This window comes from Pyrgilauda ruficollis, unplaced genomic scaffold (assembly GCF_017590135.1).
Source record: "Pyrgilauda ruficollis isolate IOZ18807 unplaced genomic scaffold, ASM1759013v1 scaffold167, whole genome shotgun sequence".
NCBI lineage: Eukaryota > Metazoa > Chordata > Aves > Passeriformes > Passeridae > Pyrgilauda > Pyrgilauda ruficollis.
The window spans coordinates 689,976-711,808 of record NW_024515542.1 but is presented as its reverse complement, the minus strand read 5'-3'; the positions used below and the strand labels follow the sequence as shown (position 1 = coordinate 711,808).

At 40.3% G+C, this 21,833-nt stretch overlaps 1 protein-coding gene across 1 annotated transcript in view; it reads left to right on the top strand.

Annotated features, from left to right (window-relative positions):
• Nucleotides 1-21,833, top strand: part of ADGRV1 (adhesion G protein-coupled receptor V1) — a 282,378-nt gene that overhangs the window by 191,080 nt on the left and 69,465 nt on the right. The window contains exon 90 of the mRNA XM_041463583.1: nt 18,116-18,232. Coding sequence (XP_041319517.1) covers nt 18,116-18,232 — 117 coding nt within the window. The remainder of the gene's footprint in view (nt 1-18,115; nt 18,233-21,833) is intronic.

Here is a 21,833-nt window from a genome sequence, read left to right as displayed (position 1 = left end):
AGAGAAGGTCTAAAGCTTTGTAAGTTCATACTGTGAAACAGCATTTTACATAAATTGCAAAAATATGGCATAAATATACTGACAAGTTCCTCATAGGCACGCTCCAAAGTGTTTTAAAAGAGTTGACCAGTAGCTCTATGGGTTTGTCTAGGTGGGAAGGATCAGGTGTCTCAGCTGCAGGAGGCAGAGTGCTTCCTGCTGAAATGGGAAAGTAAAGCTGTTATGAGCAGATTTGTCAGACCTTATGCCTGTGCCCTCTTCCAGGGCTAAGTGCTTGTTCAGCTGCTTGATGCTTTTATATTCACCAGGGTTAGGTTTTCCACAGCTCCTCCCCTAAAGTATTGCAAGACATTCTCTTTCTTTTTTCTTGTCCCATCACAAAATGCTGCCCTTTTGTCACTTCTTGCAATTGGGAAAGATTATTCCTCTCAGACTTATTCTCCCCTTGTGAAAACATTTTTCAGTTCTTAAAACCATAAATCATGTTTTACTGCTTTATTATTTTTTTTTTTTTTTACCTTTTATTTTACTTACTTTCTCAGGGTTTTAACACTTGCAGTATCAGTGCTGAAACTTTCTGGTTTACAACTTGTATGGCTAATAGTGCATAGACTTGGTTTTTTGTAAAATATACTTTTCAGTATTTACTGCATTGTCAGGCTGAAAAATTGGGACAGAACATTAAGACAGACTGGTTTGAATTGTCTGGAACATGGTAAATCAGTTACCTATAGTTTTTAAAAGACAAACATTCTGGTCCTTCTCACTGGGTGTTGCTCATTCTCTGAATGGAAATACATTTTGTGATATGGTTTGCCACAAAATGCAAGGAAAAATGTCTTCTTTAGTTTTTTGTGGGTTTTTTGGGGTTTTGGTTTTTTTTTTTTTTTGTTTTGTTTTGTTTTTTAAGGAATATTCTTTCTTTTGTCACGATGCTTCAAATTCATCAGCTTCATTGCAGTTCTTTGAACAGTTCTGAAGTGTTGTCACATAAACCACTTAAAATCAGTACTTTCCAAGCAAGTTCAAACTAGTTTTGAGTCAACCTCACTGTCTGCATTTCCAGCCCACAAGTCAACAGCTTATCTATGAATATCTTACCAGAGAAAAAGTCAAAGTCCAGGTAGACAAATAGTCTAGGTGGACTTTACTAAAGTCCAGGTAGACAATATATGCTGCTCTCTCTTCATCAACCAGGCCACTGACTTCATCACAGAAGTTTATCAAGTTGGTCAAGCATGACTTTCCCTCACTGAAACCATGCTGGCGACTTCTAGCAATTGTCTCATCCTTAATGTGCCTGTAAATTGTTTGCAGGATTTGCTGCTCCGTCACATACCCGAGGGTGGAGGTGAAGCTGACCAACTTGTAGTTGCCCTGATCCTCCTCCTTGCACTTCTTGACCTTTGCTTTCCTCCAATCTTTGGGCACTTCCTAGTCATCTGATCGTTGAAAGGTTATCTCAAGTGGCCTTGCAATGACAACAGCCAGCTCAACACCCATGTGAACACCCCATCAGGTGCCATAGTCCTGTGTGTAAATTATTCCCTGTCCTGACCCTCTGCCACCAAGGGTATATCTTCCTTGCTCCAGCCTTATCCCCCAGTTTCTGGGACATGGCATCCCTGAAGGCTGGTCTTACTAGAAAAGTCTGGGGCAAAGAACACATTTAGTATTTCCACATTTGTTGCAATGCAAAGGTAAGACTTGTTTCCTTGTGTCATGTGCTATATCCTTATTTTAAAATCTAATATATGGAAGCATTTCAGCACTAACCATGACAAACTGGAATTACTACTGCTTTGTATTGCACTTATTTATTTTTCATACATAATTCTTATTTCAGTTTTCAGACTACTTACTTCTTTGTTGATTTTTTTTTACCTGATTGGTATGGAATTTCTTCAGTCTTCTGGTCTTTCCTTTTTCTCTTTTGTACAATATTAAAAATACAAGTTAGGTTCATTGTTTTCTCTGTAAATTTCTGTTTTGAGGCCAAGTTCTACTAATTGAGGCCAAGATCTCCTAATTCTGAACTTGGAGTTTAATAAATTCTATAATCATTAGAAAGCTCATTGAATTGTTCACATCATCTATAGTTGGCATCAATTAATAAACTTTGTACATTTGGTTGTTTGACAAGAGTGTTGTCTTCTTGTGTGGAATTTTTGTTAAGGTTGGTTGGTTAGCTGGTTGGTAGGTTATCAGTGATGATGAGAGAGATGGGGAGACTCTGGGATGGTCAGAAAAATCCAATCCTATTGTGGACTACATATGCTTGTGGACTATTTTAGGAAGACTAGTAATGTTTTACTACAATGATTGGGTTAATTGTCACGTAAACAAACTTACACATTTTACAACATCTCCTCCTTGCAGAAGTCTGGATATAATTTTCTTTTCCAGTAAGTCGTGATGTAATCTTCAGCTGGTCTTGATTTAATCTCAAAGTTCTGTTTGCTCTTGCCAAGGCATCCTGATTACCAAATCTTTTATGCCCAAAATACTGTCTGTCTTGTGTGCCTCAATAGCCCCCCTTGTGTGTCAACTGAAAACACTCCTTTAATGGTCTTATTAATTTATCTCTGCACACATTGAAGCAAGCAAGTTATCATTATTAATACAATTAATAGCAATATTATCACATTTATACCTATCCCAGAAAAATCCTTTCGCCAGGGTGCTAGACCCCAGCCACTAAATAGGTTATCTAGCCAAGATCCAGATTCTACTCTTAGTTTAAACACACTATCCTTTAGCTGCTCTTTGCTTTTATGGATAGATTCCGAGTGATTAGAAAGGTTCATACAACACATTCCATCAAAATCTTCACAGCCATGACCTTGTGTTAAGAGCAAAAAATTATTGCAGACCTATTTTATAAAGTAGTGTGCCTTACACTGTCAACATCTATTAACAGGTTTGATAAAGCAGAGCTGGTGGCATTCATTTGTTTTGCCAGCCAGCAAACTACCTTATTTAATTGACTCAAAGCCTTTTTTACAGCCAGGCCTGGCCAAAGCCTCTTTGCTTCAATTCATCTGGGTCTCAGACCACAAAGACAATTAATCTTTGCAGTATTCATCAAATGCATGTAAACTGTGCCTTATTCTGTGAGGATATTTGTGCTGTAAAATGATGGATGCATTAGGTGTTAGCACAGTTAGTCGTCCCAAACTACAGGGACCTCCTTTTATATGTGAAGGGAGAATAGCTTAGGCCCAATCTCCAAAAACCAAAAACATTCCTGATGGCAGCTGCAGGGGGGAATTACTGGATTTAGAAGGGCTGCCAGAAGTATAATTGTACCAAAAGGTTTGATTCTTATACATGGGTTGATAGAGAGAAATATCCCAAGCTTTAGACTGATTTCTTCCCGTGTATTTAAATTTAACACAAAAATACATTTCCACAGAACCCAGGAGCTCTAATTCTTGAGGCTCCAAGGGTGCTTCAGGCAGGTAAGAGGCCCACTGATCCCATGCATCAGTGGGATTTCAGCTCCACACAATGCTTTCATTATTTTTTGGTATTGGCCAGTCATTTAATGGCAAGCTGACTAGACAGGGTGAAAGTGGGTTTTCTGGGCATGCAGTAGCCAAGCATAGGATATCTTATTTTGTTACATTAGCCAGCATTATCCAAACATTTGTTTTGGGTTGGTCAACAGGGCAGGCTGTGCAAATAAAAGCAAGCAGTTCTAATAAGCATAAGCATAGCATACGATTTAGCCACATGGTTTTTTCTTGACTATGTTGTGGCAAAACCCCCCTTTTTGGATTTTAGTTTCCAAGCATATCTTTTAGCACATTCCCTTTTTATTCTTTCCCAAGCTCGTTCAGGGACTGGCCAGATATAAGGAAATGATTTGTTTTGTTTGCAAATATGGCTGTTTTCAGATTCCCTCAAAACTTCCCTCCTGAGAATAGGGAGGCAAGGTCTATCCTTTTCCTCTTGGCCTACTACAATTAAAAATTCAATGGCCTTATACCTCATTTGTAACTCCACATCATAAATGCTTCTGCCAAAAGGGCTCTGTGATACCACCAATTTTCACTTTTTACACTGACACAAAACCCAAGGATCACAGTTTCCTTTACTGGAGGGACAAAAGATGTTAGTCAGGAATTGCAGTCTCAGTGTGGTCCCTCCCTTCCTCCCTCCTCTTCTGAGGTGTTGGTAGTGTCCTGGCCTCTGTCAGCTGCTGGTAGAGGTTCCTGGAATGATTTCATATTCCTTGCAGGGATCCAGTGTGGTCCCTTTGTAGAGATAAAAACAAAAACTCTTCCCATGTGATTAAATGGTAAGGGCCAAGGATTTTACGAGATTCTGGGTACTGGTGGTTTCCTCTTGCAGGAATGCAATGTGGATGATGCAAAATGCCTAGTCATAGGGGGATTTAAGTCCTTCATTGAACAGTTCAAAAAATTAAAATATATAGGGCTTTCTGTAGTCTTTCAGTGGGTGTGTCTCCAGCTCCTCCCTTTTGTTGGACCAGGAGATGCTTGAGGGAGCCATGGGTTCTATAATGGACTGTCTGATGTGTGAGGAGGGATGCTTGTCTTGTGGGTAATTCCCCATAAGGAGAAAAAAATTAAGACTTTATGGGAAATGTATGTGGGGCCATTATATCTCTTAATCTGTTCCTAATGTGGCAAAGGCAGCAGTGAAATGATGGCAAGCATCCTTTGCTGTTTCTCCTATGTGGACTGAGGCAAACAGATCGCCTGAAAAGGTGATCAATAGAAGTATGCACAAATTTCAAATGGCCAAATTCAGGAACGTGTGTCGCGTCTGTTTGCCAAATCTGCAGGCTCGGTAGACCTCCCAGGTTGACCCCTGTGTTCACATTAGGAATAGAGCAACACTGACAATCAGTAATACTAGAAGCTTGGGCTGGAGTGAGCTCAAAAAGTCTTACTAAAGCCCCAGCATTCTGGTGAAAAAATTATTGACTCTCTTGAGCCTGCTCTGTTCTCTTTGGTAAAACATGTTGCACCAGTAGGATTAACAAGTCTGCCTGGGTGTTGCCTTCTGTAAGAAATCCGGGCAGATTGGAATGTGACCTATATGCATAACAAAGTAAGAAGCAGTCCTTTGATCTAAAAGAAAAACTAATAGTTTCAACCAATAAAAAAGAATATAATTTTTAACTTGTTTTAAAACAGAGGCTTCTGCTCTAGACATAATTCCTGTGATGTAGGCAGCAATTAGGGTCAGTAATTAGGTAAAAAGGTGAGCTGAATTTCTGAAACACTGACCACAGCAGCTAATTCTACAACCTGGGGAGACCCTTCAACAACAGCAATATCACATTGCTAAGCTCCCATTCCAAAATAACTCCATACAATCACTGATTTATGGGTTTTCCCAGAACCATCTGTGAATATTGTCATAGCTTCCAAAGGAACACTTCTCCTTGGCTTTGGGAGCAAATTAAAAGAACAGCTTAACATTTTGTGCTTAGGTGGATTGATAGATATCTGCCCTAGGTAATCTGCTAAAGCAACTTGCGATTTCTCTGACTGGTAGCAACCAATCCAAATAGAACATTGTAAGAGGTAAAAAGGTATGGTCAAAATCCTTTCCAGCCAATGAAGTCATTCTTTGATGAGTTTTGACAATTAGCATGGCCATTTCATCTTGCATGGAAATAGTCTTGGACATATTATTAGGCAAAAAGACTCATTCGATAATTAACAGAGTTAAGATTTTTTCTGAGTCCCACTGAAATATCAAGGTGCGTGGTTGCCTGTCAGGATTTCAAATGATTAACCTTAGTGGTAACTCTGGAGCCCAGTAAGCCGATTGGCTCTGTGAGATAGCATCAGTTACTTTTAGAAGCACAGCTTGTGCCTTTGTGTTTAAATGTCTAGGTGATAAGCAGTCAGGTTCTCCCTTTAAAAGGCAAACAATGGCTCCAAATCTACATTTGAGATTCCAAGCAATGGACGAACCCAGTTTATGGTCCCTGGCAATTTTTGTGCATCATGCAGGGTTTTGATTTCAGTTACAGTTTGCAAAGGTTGTGCTGAAATAGCGTGCATTCCAATGCGCCAGCCCAGATATTTCCATGGGGATGTCCTTTGAACCTTTTCAGAAGCAATGGTCAGACCTGCTGATGTAACAGCCTGGCTGACAGCCAGCACTGCTTCTTCCATTCAAATCACAGTTTCTGCAGAGATAAAAATAACATCCATATAATGATACAATAGAACATCACGCATATATTCCCGGATTGGACTTAGGGTCCTTGCAAGATACCATTGGCAAGTAGTGGGGCTGTTGCACATGCATTGGGGTAATACCACCCAATGATACTAAATCAGTGGTGCCTGCATATTAATGCTCAGTACAGAAAAGCTGAATTTTGGTGCATTGTCCAGATGCAGCAGAATATCAAAGAAACAATCTTTTAAATCAATCAGTGCCAGTTTCTGGGGAATCATGGAAGGGGAAGGGAGTTCCAGTTGGAGGGCTCCCATTTCTTCTATTACTTCATTTCTTTTCCACAAGTCATGCCTCCACCCCCCAGATCGCTTTCTGATCACAAACACAGGGGAATTCCAAGGGCTATTAGATGGGACTATATGTCCCTTTTCCAGCTGTATCTGTACAAGTTCTTGTAATACATGCAGTTTGTCTAATGACAGGGACCACTGGTTCACCCACACAGGGTCAGAAGTTTTCCAAGTCAGTTTGGGGGTGCCAAGTATCCCAATGACCCCCATATGAAAATTCGAATGCATAAAAATTCCCCACTGTCAACATATCCCCACCCTACAAAACCAGGGAGATTGACAGCACAAATGGTTTAATTGTGGCTATCTGGCCATCAGGCCCTGTTATTTGCACCAAGTGTTGGCTTTGCAACCTTTGACTATTCCCACCCACCCCTGAGAGTACCTGAGGCACAGTCATTAATGGCCAATCACTGGGCCATTGTCTTTTTGAGGTAACAGTCACATCTGCACCAGTATCAACCAGTTCTGTTAAAATGATGGCCCTGAGACAGAGTCACTTTGCAGTTGTATGTGGGATGCTGAAATGTGATAGATTGTGTAAAAAAAAATCTGTGGGCCCCCTGTGGAACCAAACCCCCCCTTCCCTCTATTCAGCTATTGGGGGTGCAGATAGGAGTGCTGCTGGGAAAAGTATGAGTTGAACTATATTGCTCCCAGCTGGGACTACACAGGGTGGGTGGGGGCTCCAAGCCGTGATTTTTATTTCCCTGACTTAATTGTGGCTATCTGGCCATCAGGCCCTGTTATTTGCACCAAGTGTTGGCTTTGCAACCTTTGACTATTCCCACCCACCCCTGAGAGTACCTGAGGCACAGTCATTAATGGCCAATCACTGGGCCATTGTCTTTTTGAGGTAACAGTCACATCTGCACCAGTATCAACCAGTTCTGTTAAAATGATGGCCCTGAGACAGAGTCACTTTGCAGTTGTATGTGGGATGCTGAAATGTGATAGATTGTGTAAAAAAAAATCTGTGGGCCCCCTGTGGAACCAAACCCCCCCTTCCCTCTATTCAGCTATTGGGGGTGCAGATAGGAGTGCTGCTGGGAAAAGTATGAGTTGAACTATATTGCTCCCAGCTGGGACTACACAGGGTGGGTGGGGGCTCCAAGCCGTGATTTTTATTTCCCTGACTGAGTCAGAGTCAATAGCCCCAGGGAGAACAACCAACCCTGTTATCGAAGTGGATTATCGGTCCAAAAGCAAAGCATGCATATGATGTCCTGGTGGTCTGAAAACTCCTGTGGGAAGCAAATGAGCAGATTAATCAAGCAACATTACTGTGCTGGAGGTTGCCAGGTCCATTCCTGTATTGTCTGTGTTGTCTGTGACAGCACAAATGGTTTAATTGTGGCTATCTGGCCATCAGGCCCTGTTATTTGCACCAAGTGTTGGCTTTGCAACCTTTGACTATTCCCACCCACCCCTGAGAGTACCTGAGGCACAGTCATTAATGGCCAATCACTGGGCCATTGTCTTTTTGAGGTAACAGTCACATCTGCACCAGTATCAACCAGTTCTGTTAAAATGATGGCCCTGAGACAGAGTCACTTTGCAGTTGTATGTGGGATGCTGAAATGTGATAGATTGTGTAAAAAAAAATCTGTGGGCCCCCTGTGGAACCAAACCCCCCCTTCCCTCTATTCAGCTATTGGGGGTGCAGATAGGAGTGCTGCTGGGAAAAGTATGAGTTGAACTATATTGCTCCCAGCTGGGACTACACAGGGTGGGTGGGGGCTCCAAGCCGTGATTTTTATTTCCCTGACTGAGTCAGAGTCAATAGCCCCAGGGAGAACAACCAACCCTGTTATCGAAGTGGATTATCGGTCCAAAAGCAAAGCATGCATATGATGTCCTGGTGGTCTGAAAACTCCTGTGGGAAGCAAATGAGCAGATTAATCAAGCAACATTACTGTGCTGGAGGTTGCCAGGTCCATTCCTGTATTGTCTGTGTTGTCTGGTTGTAGCTCAGTGGTCCGGCAGGTGGGGGCAGGGACAGTTGGAAGTTGACAGTTGCTCCTGGTTGCTGCATTGGCTGTGGGATTTGTGTCATTGCATGGTGCTGCTCCACACTTCAAGATGAGTTTCCCTGTAAAGGCTGGCCATTCTGGTGAAACTTAGAGTGGCACAGACTAGCGAAGTGGGAGCCTTTCCAACAGCAAGGGTATAGGGGGTTTTGTGCTTTTTGGCAGTCTCTTTTAATGTGTCTAGATTCCCCACAGCCAAAACAAACCACCTGCTTTCCAGAGGTTAATTAGGGCAGCAAAAGCGTCCGCTATGCCTTGCCCCATGGCTTGATATGTGGTTGCTGTGGTGTGTTGTAGTGTCCCCACGTGGTTGCACATTTGCAACATTTGGAGTAAAGTGGGTTCAGAGAGCAGAGATTTCAAAAAGTGTTTATAGTCTTCATTAGCATTTTCTATGGCCAATTTGAGGAGTATAATTTCCCTTGATTGATAATTATCTATTTTTCTCTCCAGTGTTTTTTTTTAATCTGTCCACAAACTGCATATAGGACTCTTGTGGACCTTGTTTGATATTTATGAAGGACTGTTGTGGGGTTTTGGCTCAGGAACCTTAAGGAATGCCAAATGAGCTGTGTCTATGACACCCTCCAGGGCTTCTCTTGGTAAGGCAGCTTGGCCATTAGGATTGGTATGCACCCCCTACCCCACAAGGTGATCAATAGTTAAGGCAGCCAGGGCTTGGTTTGCATGTAATTAAATTCTCAGTCCTTTTTTCCATTGCACCATAAATATTGCTTATTGTGTTGGTGTGAGCAAAAGATTTGTCAAAAACTTAACATCATGAGGAGTCATGAGGTGAGTAGTAAAAGTTGCTCTTAAGAAATTACTAAAGTAATGGGACCCCAGTCCATATTCCACCATGGTACAGTGCAGTTCCTTAGTTTCCAAGTGACCTATGGGCTCCCATTGTGGATTTTCCCACTTAAGGATAAGTCACACGGGGGCCAAAAAGATTTCTGCTGCTGTGTCAAAGTCCCTGTCCTTAAGGGCTTTCTTTTTTATCTGTAGCCAATTATTATGCATATCCAAAGGGAATAAGTCCGGATCTTTTTCGGGGCTGGGCTCAAAAGGCTCTAGCTCCCCTCCTTTGCTAGAGTCAGTGTCTGCCACATAAGTGATAAGCTTCTGGTGGCTCTGGGATTGCTGGTGGTGTGGTGGTGGGACTGGAGGTGGCGACCAGGTTCTATCCCTGGCATTTCTCAGGGAGGGCATGAGGATAGAGGATGGGGAGCAGGACCTGGGCAGATTTCAATCCGGCATGGTTGCCGGGACCATCTCAGCAGTACCCTCACAGGCTTCCTTGCTCCCTCCCTCTTTTTTAATCGCATCCATGACTGCCCTCTAAGCAGGAAGCATTCATAGCTCTGGCTCATGGCCACACAGTGTAGCCAGGTCATAGAGCTTTACACCGACCTTGTCCCAGAAGCAGAGAGTAAATACAGAAGAAGGGGTGGTGTTGGGGAGCATGTGTGACACCCATCGTAAAAATGGCTTAAGGTCGTGCTTTGGGATGGGGGAGCCATGCTTGCCCAGAAGGGTGAGCATGGTTTCATGTCATGTTGCAGCGGACAGGTGATTGTGGGCTCAAACACAGTTCTCTCACCATGATGATCAGTTCCAGGGGCTCGCTGACTGCTGCTAGCCAGGCCAGTAATTTTCCTCACATAGAGGTACCAATTATTGGCAATGATGAGACAGACGGGGAGACTCTGAGATGGTCAGAAGAATCCAATCCTATTGTGGACTACATATGCTTATAGACTATTTGAGGAAGACTAGTAATGTTTTACTATGATTGGGTTAATTGACATAAAAACAAACATACATTTTACAACATCTCCTGCTTGCAGAAGTCTGGATGTAATTTTCTTTTTCAGTAAGTCATGATGTAATCTTCAACTAGTCTTGATGTAATCTTCAAAGTTCTGTTTGCTGTTGCCAAGGCATCCTGATTACCAAAAGATTACCAAATCTTTTATGCCAGTAACATCCAAAGTGCTGTCTGTCTCCTATGCCCCAATAGTAGCTGAGTGGGGGTTCTTTTATATAAATGAAGAGAGAATAATGTAAAATTCTGTTAAAAATTTGCAGTGGGGCAGGAAAAGTAAATACATTAGATTTGACTCCAATCAGAAAAAAATTCAATCTTCACACTGTGAGTGAAGACAGTGATATTAAAGGTCACCACTGAGATACAGTCAAGATGGTGTAGAGTTAGTAGCATGGAGTGAAGGTTATGGACACCAAGAGAGAAGGAACATTCAAAGGATAGGTGCATTCATAGTTTGAAACAGAATAGCTCCCAATCCTAACTTTGACAAGACTTGTAGAATATCTTGCAGGTCTCACAGCAAGTGCTTTTAAAAAATATTTTGTTTCTGAGTGCCAGTATGTGACTGGAAAATAAGAAATTAAGAGTAATATATAGTAAAAAAAAATTAATATTGGCAAGTGGAGGCCCATTAATACAATATCAGAAGCATCAAAGAATTTTAAAAAAATTCTGTCAAAAGTCAGTAGTGATCAATAACGGAGGGAATAGGACTCACATTAGATCATACCATACAAGTCTGATAATTTTCTTTGACAAGAATGTGTCACATCATTAGTAAAATAATAATGGAGGAGGATTAGTCTAGGAACTCAGATCTGAGAGGTGAAAAGTAAACAACGAGAGTGTGACAAAGAGAGGTATTGCACTGGTTCTAAAGCTCTGGTTTGTAGGACAGAAAATAACATGCAAAATGCACCAATGGTGGGAAGTAGAGAAGAACTGACACTAAGGGGTAGTGGGGTAGAATATAGAAAGCTGTGAATAGCTTTGAAGACTGGAGAATGAAATAAAGGAATATTTTCTCGAACAGGTTGAACAGTCATAACTTGTGGCTTACCAGCAAAATTCTGCACCAAGAAGGAGTTGATTAAAAATAGGAAAGAAAGCTGTGTGTACCACTGGTGATCACTGGATGATCACTGAGTGATGATCACTGAGGTAGTACTATGTACCTGCCAAAAAAGACAGCTGCATCCTGGGCTGCACAAAGCAGTGTGTCCAGCAGGCTGAGGGACAGTATTTGGCCCCTCCACTCTGCTCTCATGAGACCCCAATCATGTCTGAGGTTTCCAGCCCAGAAGGGGCATGGACCTATTGGGGCAAGTCCACCAAGATGATTAAAGGGATGGAACATCTCTCGTATGAGGAAAAGCTAGGAGAGTTGGAACTGCTCAGTCTGGCTTTGGGGTAACCTCATTGTGGCCATCCAGTACCTGAAGAGAACATACAAGACAGATAGAGAGAAACAGTTTACGAGAGTACGTAGTGACAGAGCAAGGGGAAAGGATTAAAACTGACAGTAAGTTTAGATATTAGGAAAATATTATTTGCTGTGATGGTGGTGAGGAACTGGCACAGATTGTCCAGAAAAGCTGTAGCTGCCCCTTCCCTGGAAGTGTTCAAGGCTGGGCTGGATGGGGTTTAAAGCAAACTGGTATAATGGAAGGTGTCAGTGCCCATGACAGAGATTTTGGAACTAGATGATATCTAAGGTCCCTTCCCAATTATTCTGTGAATCTATGACTGTGATCAGAAGTTTTTTCATGGTATATAGGAGATAAGGAAAGTGCTGGATGAGAATCTTGTGAAACCTCTGCAGCTTTTCACCATCCAACCCTAAGTGTTTTCATGAAGGATAGAATCAATGTGTCACCTGAAAAAGAAAAAAAGAAAAGGACAATGAAATTGGAGCATAAGTGCAAAGACTTTTTTCACAAGGACAAGTTTTCACATTTTTCACAAGTTTTCACATACATTTCAGTATGTAGGGTTACTGTGAGAAACAAGGTAAATTGATCTAGGTAGATGGTGCATTCATGGAGCTAAACTGCTTTTGCTGTCCAGATCAGTTTAGGCATCTTTACAGAGTACTTGTTGTGGCTCAATTAACCTTGAAAAATGGAGCCTGAGGGAGAGTACTACTGCTTTCTGTAAATTCATGACAGTACAAACCCCAAGGAGGAGGAAATCCTATGTAACTTGAGAAATTTAAAGCAGAAATAAAAACATATATAAACTGACCATAAAAAAGTGTAGGCTGCAAACTAGAAGCAGATCTCAGCTAGTAGAGGAGTGATGTTCAGTTACAGCTTATTCCTTGGAAACAGCAGTGCAAAAATACTCTTCATATATGTCTTGGTTTGAAAAGACAGGTGTCTGCTAAGGAAGGCAGGACCCTCTCTTGAAATGAAAAATGTAAACCCCCTTCCCTCCGAATTATTATAACTTTGAAATTAAGGGGGCTCTCAGACAAAGATATGGGAGCAGGAAAAATAAAAATAAAATTGCAGTAATACAAAACAACACTGACAGAGTGAGATTACAACCTGACACCCTGTGGGTTAGGGTGTTGGTAGCAGTCCAACTAAATCATGGCTGCAGTCCTCCTGGAGTGCCAGGTTCTGTTGGAGCAGTGATCCTGTAGAAGGGTGTAATTTTCCTCTGAAGGTCCAGTGGTGGTGTAGATGGGCTTGGTCTTCCTCTGGCAATCCAATAGGAAAAGGCTGCTCTGGAAATCCAGGGGAAATCCTGTGGTGTTCTAAATATCAGATTATATCCAGTTAGGAACACTTGGCTCTTCCCCCTGGGTGAAGCATTTCACAATGGACTGATGTAATTTTGTCAGTCATGCAGTGACACTCTGTGGCCCATTAACAGAAGATATCTCCCTGGAGGGAAGATGGGTTCTGGAAGAGATAAAGAAAACTGCCCCACCTGGTTTTAACAGGTGGCCCAGTTAATAGAAGATAACTGCCCTATCTCTAACAGATGGCAATAGAATAGACACCACCGGCCACATCTTGCATTTGCAAACTAAGACAATATAGGAACATATAATTTTGTAAATCTTCTCATGTTACTCATTTATAGTTTGGTGTTGATGACTTAGATGGAATCGCCTGGTAATAATTTCCTTCAAATAATTGGTAGATAAATGTCTTAAAGTTTAAAAAGAATTGCAGTGTCCTTTGATTAACTGAGTAAATGACTTTCAGATGGGGTCCCTGTCAAAGAGCTTTTTGCTGTTTTATGCAAGTGCATTTATTTATCTTAATTTTTAATTTTTTTTTTTTTACTTTGTCAAGGGGAACCTTTTGAATTATATGCTATCACCATATATGCTACTTGAGCTACTTAAAGGATTATCAATTAAGTAATTTTGGGTCAAGACTGATTTGGAAGTTTTCAGTGCTGGCCGAACCCCAGTGCACTCAATAGAATATGCTTGCTTATTGTTTTACTGTGAGAGATTGAATTAGGAGGAAGGCAAAGCAGGCTCAAAACTTAAAAAGGGTATGAAGAAAGCTTTATTAACAGTGACTAAAAGAAAGAATACTAAGAATCAGAATAAGACCTTTAAAACACTTTTCCTCCCTCCTACAACTTTTTCTTTCTCACTAACAACATACAGAAACAATTCAGTCAGTTTATCACTTCTAGAATAGTCTTTCTTCAGTTCACTTAGGGAGAGAAGTCCCTCTTGTTAATTTATGGAGACTGCTCCACCAGAAAATAGTTCTCTCATGGTTTCTAATTTTCACGAATAGTAGCCACCCAGAAAATCTGCAGTCGTGAAGTTCCTCCTGTTTTGCACAGTTTTTCCCCACAGCTGTGTTTATGGGCCTTGTCAAGTTATGGGGGACTGTTTTAAGGATGAGCTGTTCAAAAGCAAAGGTTCTCTTTATCTGTCTCTCAGATCATCTTCAACTCTGTGAACAGAGATCTTCTTTTCTCCCTGGGGGCGCAGGCGTTTCATAATTCTTCTCTCTGTTCAAACTTCTCAAATTCATAGCTATTTCAACATTGCCTGCTTCAGCACAGGTTTGAACAATCCATTTCCCCATATTTCTTCTATGAGTTTTAGGGAACAAAGGGTCTGATGTGTCAATTACATTCTTCTCCATAGCTTTACAAGAGGATTTCAGCATCTCCTCATCTCTCCCATCTGGGACTTGACTTCCTCTTCACTGACCTTGGTGTCTTCATGTTGTTCCTCTACGTGCGTGCAGTCTGTTTTTTCTCTCACTCAAGGGAGGATTGAAGAACTGAAAGTGTTAATATCTCACCTGGGGCCTGCAGATGGGCGCCTGACCCCAGCCAGGCTCAGCAGCTTTCGGCTGGAGCTGCAGCTGGCCTGGAGGGGGCAGCTAGGATCTTGGCAGCTAGGATCTTAGCAGCTAGACCAGAACTCAGCAGCAGCACACCAGGGCTGATGGCTTCTCCTCCCCCTGCCCAGTGGTTGTGGGCAAACCCTAACAGCGGCAGAATCTTGGCCGAGCCGCCCTGGCCCTGGCTGCTCCTGGGGCTCAGCGGACCCCAGCTCGGCCTGGGCTGCTGGCGAGGCAGGGCTCAGTAGTGGCAAGATGTTGGGAGCTGTAGCCTGGCCTCGGCCCCACGGCCTGTCCTCCCCGTGTCTGAGAGCCGATGGGGCCCAGTGGGCTCCCCAGGAAGGGGTGCTGCCTTGGGGCAGGGGCTGTCTGGGTTGGGCCGGCCAAGACGGGGGCCAGGCCGGCCTTGTTACCTGCTGCCAGACTGGAAAGGAAAGAAATCCTCCTGCACTTTTTTCATCTTTAATATGTGTATTCACAGAGGCATGTGCAGTTTTCTTAGTGGTTTAATGGATTGCCATTTAATTCTTGAAGCTAATTAGTGATTGGTCTTTTTGTCAGACATGGAGGAAACTGCTAGCAGCTTCTCTTAGAAAGTCACTTCTATGAGTGCCTCCAATATAAAACCACCACAACTGATCACCTTGATAAGAATGAGGAAGAAGTATTATGTTATTTTTTCAGCATAGAACTAAATGTCAGTATATAAAGATTGAAAAGGGCTATTTAAACTGTAAGTTCTCTGTAAAAAGAGCTCTGGACAATTTGTAATATAATAAGCATATATTTTAAAGATCCAAGAGTGAACAACTTGTTCCAATAGATGGCACATATTTTTGTTATTAAAGTAATAAGTTCCTTGTTATAAAAGGTTGAAGCCTACAGTTAATAACTAAGTGAGGCACAGAAGACATGAGGCAATTAGTCTAAGGAACACTTTATTGGGAAGGCATATTTGTTGGTTTGTGGGTTTTTTTGTGTTATAAACTCTTACTTGTAGCTTCCAACCAAGATACAAGATAACAAGTCTATGAAAATTTTATTTTTTGCCTTTTTTTTTTTTTTCTAAAATACTCTAAGGCCACTAAGTACAGTGAATTCTTAGCTGAGGGATTACTCCAGCCATTGCTGTCTTGTTCCTTTAAGAAAAGTCAGTTTCTGTCAAAGATACGCTTTTTTAGCACATATTTAGACTCTTTGCATTGTTTTAATTGGAAAACTTTTGATATAGTGATATACTCCTTTTTTTTTTAATATGCAAAACCTTCTTTTTCTTGAAGCACAGGAGAGTGTTAGGAGTGTTTCTTGGTTATAAATGCAAAATGCTTTCAAGCCAACATTCAGTCCAAAAGACTGACTCCATCAGTCTGCTTTTGTGTTTGCATCCTCTATTTGACTCTAGTCTAGCAGTCTATCCTTGACATATACACAAACCTTCAGAGAGCAAAAGGTTATAAAGCCTTTCCACCCAGATGCTTATTGTCAGTGGGCAGTATTTGTTCAAGTCTTACACAAATTACTATTGGTAGTGTTCAAGAGAGCTGGTACTGTGGGGTTGTTTCCACAAACACTTCTTTTTTATCCATTATGGATGGCAGCTATTGCAGACATATTTCAATTGTGTGTAACCTACTCCAGATGATGGGATTTCTTTCAGCAGTTTCTGAATTTCACAAAGACCAGTCCTTACTAATCTATGTGTTAACCTCTTAATAACTGAATGATTATGTGGCCATGATTTAGATGCCAGTTCCCAGCAGAAGCTGATAAATACCACATAAAATATTGAATGTGCATTTTTTGTCTTTAGATTTTGAAATGCTTTTCATAATTATTTTTAGTCCACTTGTTCCCCAGTTGTTCATTGTTATTTTTCAATTTCATGGTGAGGTAACATTATACTGTCTTTATAAGGGTATTTTTATGATAAAGAGACTGTGTAAGGGTTACTCAGTACCATATGAGTATTTTGTTGCAAATACAGTGTCCACATGGATCCCAAATCACTTAATTTACTTTAACTTTCTTACCTATCCCATCTACTGTACATAAAATCTGTCTCCAGAGCCCATTACTTTCTGATACTAACAAGTCAATGGGCTGTTGGTCAAAAAAGTAGTACTTCTTGTCAGGCAAAGAGAAAATGATCAGCACAGTGGATGAGTAGAACCTTTCTTTATGTGAACACTTTAAGTCTTTTACGAATTTTGCTTGTAGAGCCATTTCTTCTGCAAAGAAATTTACAGAAGACAGAGCTTAAGGTTTCTGAGTTGTGTTTTAATTTAAAATGCTATGTTGAAATTGTCTAGCTTCATTCCTTGCAGTCAGAGTTGGAATACCTTTGTTCCTTAGACAATGCATTGGCTACTTACCCAGCCAACATATAGTCCTTTGACATTTGGCATATCTGTGGAAAAAAACCAAATTGAACTGCCTTGTTTATGTGAAATCCTGGTATGGTATTAGACAAAGGAATAGTTGCTTCTTCCCTTTTGTCCAGTATTGGACAAGATACTGCCCCTATCTTAGGGGCTGATGTATTATATTCCTACAAGTCTGACAGCCTGAAGACAGTAAATGCCTCGAGTTTGTTTGTTTACTTGATAAAATAGCTGGATTTATTAAAATCAGAAGATAACATCTCTCTTAGTCTTATACAGGAAAATCTGCACCCCAATTGCAAAACCTGTCTAATGTTGCATAGGAACAATTTTAAACAATAAATATTTAGTCTCTCGTAGTCTTGTCATGTAAGGGGACAGTGTGTGGAGAGGCCACTGCCTGAACATTCTCACACTACTTAAGGGGTTACACATGTGCCACCTGAGACTGTCACTGCTGGGACTGGGGTACCTTCACAGCAGGCAGCTCCAGATGGCCCATGGGTGCCTCTCCTGACTCTTTACCCACACATACCCTCCCTCTCAGGTGTGCTTCTTCATTCTTCAAGCTTGACCCTTGCCCATAGCATAGTCTCAGGTGTCAGAGTTGTAAAAAAAAAAAAAAAAAAGTAATTTAAGAGTGGTATAGCACCTGCTATCTGGGAGAGCATGGAAAATTAAAAAGCCCTAGACTTCAGATAAACATTATCTAGCAACAACAAGAACATCAGTGCAGTATCAATATTCTTTTCCATTCCAGCCAAAAATATACCTAGGTGTAAGACCACAGCTTGTCAACTAAGGCTTCAGCAAATCCAACTGCTTTAGGGGTTGACAGTGCTTACGCATAACTTCTTTTGGGTGAATATTAAATGTCCAAGATATTCAAGATATATTTCCTGAGTCTCTGAAATAATAATTTAGTGTATGTTTTACTTCCAAACTATTTTTCCCCTTATTGTTAATATTAAATTAATTCTGCTTAATTCCAATATGCATGTATTCTTTTTTTCCCTGGCAGGTTTCATTTCTGGCCTCTGCTTACATGAGCCAGCATATCTCAGAGGAAAGCTGCTTTGCCCTCGCATCTGTTACCCATTACCTTTACCTCTGCCAGTTCAGCTTGATGCTTATTCAGGTTGGTTTCTTAGTCCTTTTTATAATTTTCCCAAAACATCTGTAAAAGTAACTGATTTATTTAGACTTTATTTCTATTTTATTTTAGTGCATATATATATGCATATCTGTATATCTATATATAAGAGAGATATAGAGCACTGAAATTCAATGCTACTAGAAGGCCAAGGCTTTAGATGACTTTTATTAAATCTACAGTGACACAATTCCAAGGGTAAATATACAAACACTGTAAAGACTTTTTCATCTTGTTTCCATTACAACTATTCATTCTCAGAACAACAAAGAATTGTCTCAGAGCAAGGAAGAATTATTTTTCTTACTCTTAACAGTTTTTCTAAATGTCTCTTATTTGGTCTTTTGAAGCAGTCTCTTACAAGTGAAGTGTAAATGTAAACTACACTGTAGTTTGTTGAGTCAGTGGTATTTTAGTCATTAAACTTGTATAACATGACAAACATTCCTTCACAAGTTTGCATTAAAATATACAATATATGTATTCATAATTATTGCCATTTTTTTAATATAATCATAAAATAATTTAGAAGAAGCCCTTTAGTATTATCAAGTTCAACTGTTAACTCAGTACTGCTAAGTCCACAACTAAACTATGTCCCCCCATCCTTTTGTCTAGGCTGAACACCCCCAGCTCCCTCAGCATTCCTCATCAGTCTACTGCTCCAGACTACTCACAGCTCTGTTGCTCATTTGATGTATTCTAGAAAAGTAAATGGTGGAAAAAACAATTGAACTAATATGGAATTCCATGAACATTCAAATTAGTTATGTAAAATTACTAGTTGTAAGTTAGTCAAAGTAACAAGCTCTGGAGTTACTAGAAAAAATACATTATTATGCTCTCATTTAGAAATGTATATTTAGCACCAGTATTTGAGTTAAGTGATTTATTTTTCTGTTAATTTAAGAGGATTTGCCCCAAGCACATTTGTTACAGCATATAGTTTTATATATCTATGCATCTAAAAGCAGCTTTCTCTCCCAGTAATATTCATGTGATATGTGGCATTTTCCTGGGATATGTCAGGCTCATATTCATTGAGAGCCCCAGTGGCCTCTCCAACAGCTCAGCTGTGCTCATCAGCCTTAGCAACTTACATGTAGATGGCCTCAATAGAGAAACTTGTTTGCTTGGCAAATTATGTTCTTGTAGGTTAACAACTCTAAATTATTTTGTAAATAATAATTATTTTGTAAAGAATAATTTGTAGACTGCTTAACAGCTTCAAAAAAGGAATTATATAAAAGCATAAAATTATTATAAAATGACACCTCCAACTATTTGTAAAAAGAAGAAAGAAGGAAAATAGAAGTTTTCCTACTGAATTGGAAATGACTTTAAATAAAGTATTTTGCACTTGTTCTTTGTCAGCTATCTACAGATTATCACTGGTGGTGGGGCACTGGAACAGTTGCCCAGGTTGCCAAGTTGTGGCTACTTCATCCCTGGAAGTGTTCAAGGGCAGTTTGGAGATGAGACTTCGAGCAACTTTGTTGTCCTCATTTAGGACTGGTATTCTCCAGTTTAATTTTTATTCTCCCATTGAATCCATGCCCTGCTCTCTTGCTCCCAGCCTCCCCCTCCCTCTGCCCTGCAAAGAGCATGGGTTGAGAGAAGAGCAATGTGCTAGAAACAGCAATGAGACAAGGGAACAAACAGTACAACAACAATACTGACAGAGGGTACAAGAAGAGGTGAACTATTCACACAGAATCAGCATCACCCAAGTGCTCCCTCCACCACACTACACTGACCCAGAACAAGCCCCTTCTCCGCAGAAGAGTTCCTTCCCCCAACCCCCAGCAGTGATGGGAGGTGATAAGAACTAGTAATTATCAAAGTACATATGTGACTGTGCAGAAAATATGGATAATCCAACCTCACTTACACCTTTACAGCAGCTGTGGTATTAAGTTTATGCTGTGATAAATGAGGTGAGATAACTAAATATGGCTAACCAAACACAGAACACGGACATGAGGTATGACTTCATAGAAAGCAATTTCAGTTGGGTGACTGAGAACAATGTTCACCAGGTTGTCAGAATTGTTAGAACCAACAGTCTCTGAGTGTAATGGCCTATATAGTTCAAGCATTTTGCTGTCTGGAAGTGCTTTCAGTGAGACACAGCCTAGCCAGCACTATAAAGGCATGTAACTGAAGTGTGTTTACTGACATGAAGTGACAAACAGAATTTTCAATGTGTTTTCAGTCCCACATAAAAGTGAACAGAACAGCCAAATCTTTCCACACGCTGTGGATTTTTTGTCCAAATACAATTTTCATCTGATTAATATTTTCTTCCTATGCATGTCCAGCAATGGAATTAATAGTTTTTCTGTGTTCTTTCAACCTACACAGGATAGTTACAATTATGTGGTGGGATTTACCTGTGATCTTTTAAAGAAAATAAACTTTGCCTTTGTTCATATAGCACCAATCACCAAACAAAAACCAAAAAAGGCATAATAGTTATTATATAATTAATATAATTGTATACACGGGATATAACTATGAAATCTCATTCTCTAAAAAATGCATTTAAAACAGTTACTAATACTTTTTTAAACAAGTTGCTACCATGCAGTGTGCTTTATTGTCAATGAGAAAAACTATTGCATATTCATACCATATAAATCACAGAAAAAAATCTGAAATTATAGGTAACAAATTCGACCTACATAGGAATCCAGAAACAACTAATTAAGCACTTTAATGGGAAAATTAGGTGTTCCTGAACAAAGAGGTAGACAAGCCCATGGCTGAGGAAAATGTGTAAAATTTCCCTCAATAAAATAATCATGTTGCATTGCCTTGTCACAGTATATTAATTTTTACTTATCCTTACAATAGATGGCTGAAAATGAAGCATGTAAATCCGCATTATTATATGAAACCCTAAGCCACAGAGAGAGATTATTGTGCTTGGGTAAGGATTAATGAGTGCCTGAATGTGCCTGTCCTGTCTCCACTGACTGACAAGACATGCTTAAAGGCACAAGCTCGAATTAGATACCTTATGTGCAGAAAAAGGCAATTAATCCCTTATGCCCTCATATAAAAGGCCAGAAATCATAATATAGCATGTGGACCTGTAGGTGGTATAACATTTTTGAAGTGGAGAAAGTGAAGAAAAATTAAAAAAAAAATATGGATAGCTTAGTTGTTTATTAGACAGTAGTGTGTACATGTGCTTTAAAAAAATGCTCACCCATGACACTGTTTCTACTATGAACATCTTGAAGAAAATTCAAATGTCCAAGCTATATGTTAAGTATTCTGTTTTACTTGAAGGGTTTCCTTACTCATACTATCAGTTCCTCCAAGGGGTTTCAGCTATTCCACTATTTTGATTCATACAAGGTTTTAAATCACATTATGCTGTTTGATGATAAGTTGATCATAAGAAAACACAGACTGTTTTAGAGATGCTTGTGTGTTTACATTCATTTATTTGCAATTTATTCTCAAACTGTTATGCATATATTACACAGAATCATAGAACTGTTGAAGTTTTAGGGGTACCTTGAGGCTGTCTAGTGCAACACCTTACCTCAAAAAGCTAGGGCAGGTTGCTCAGGAC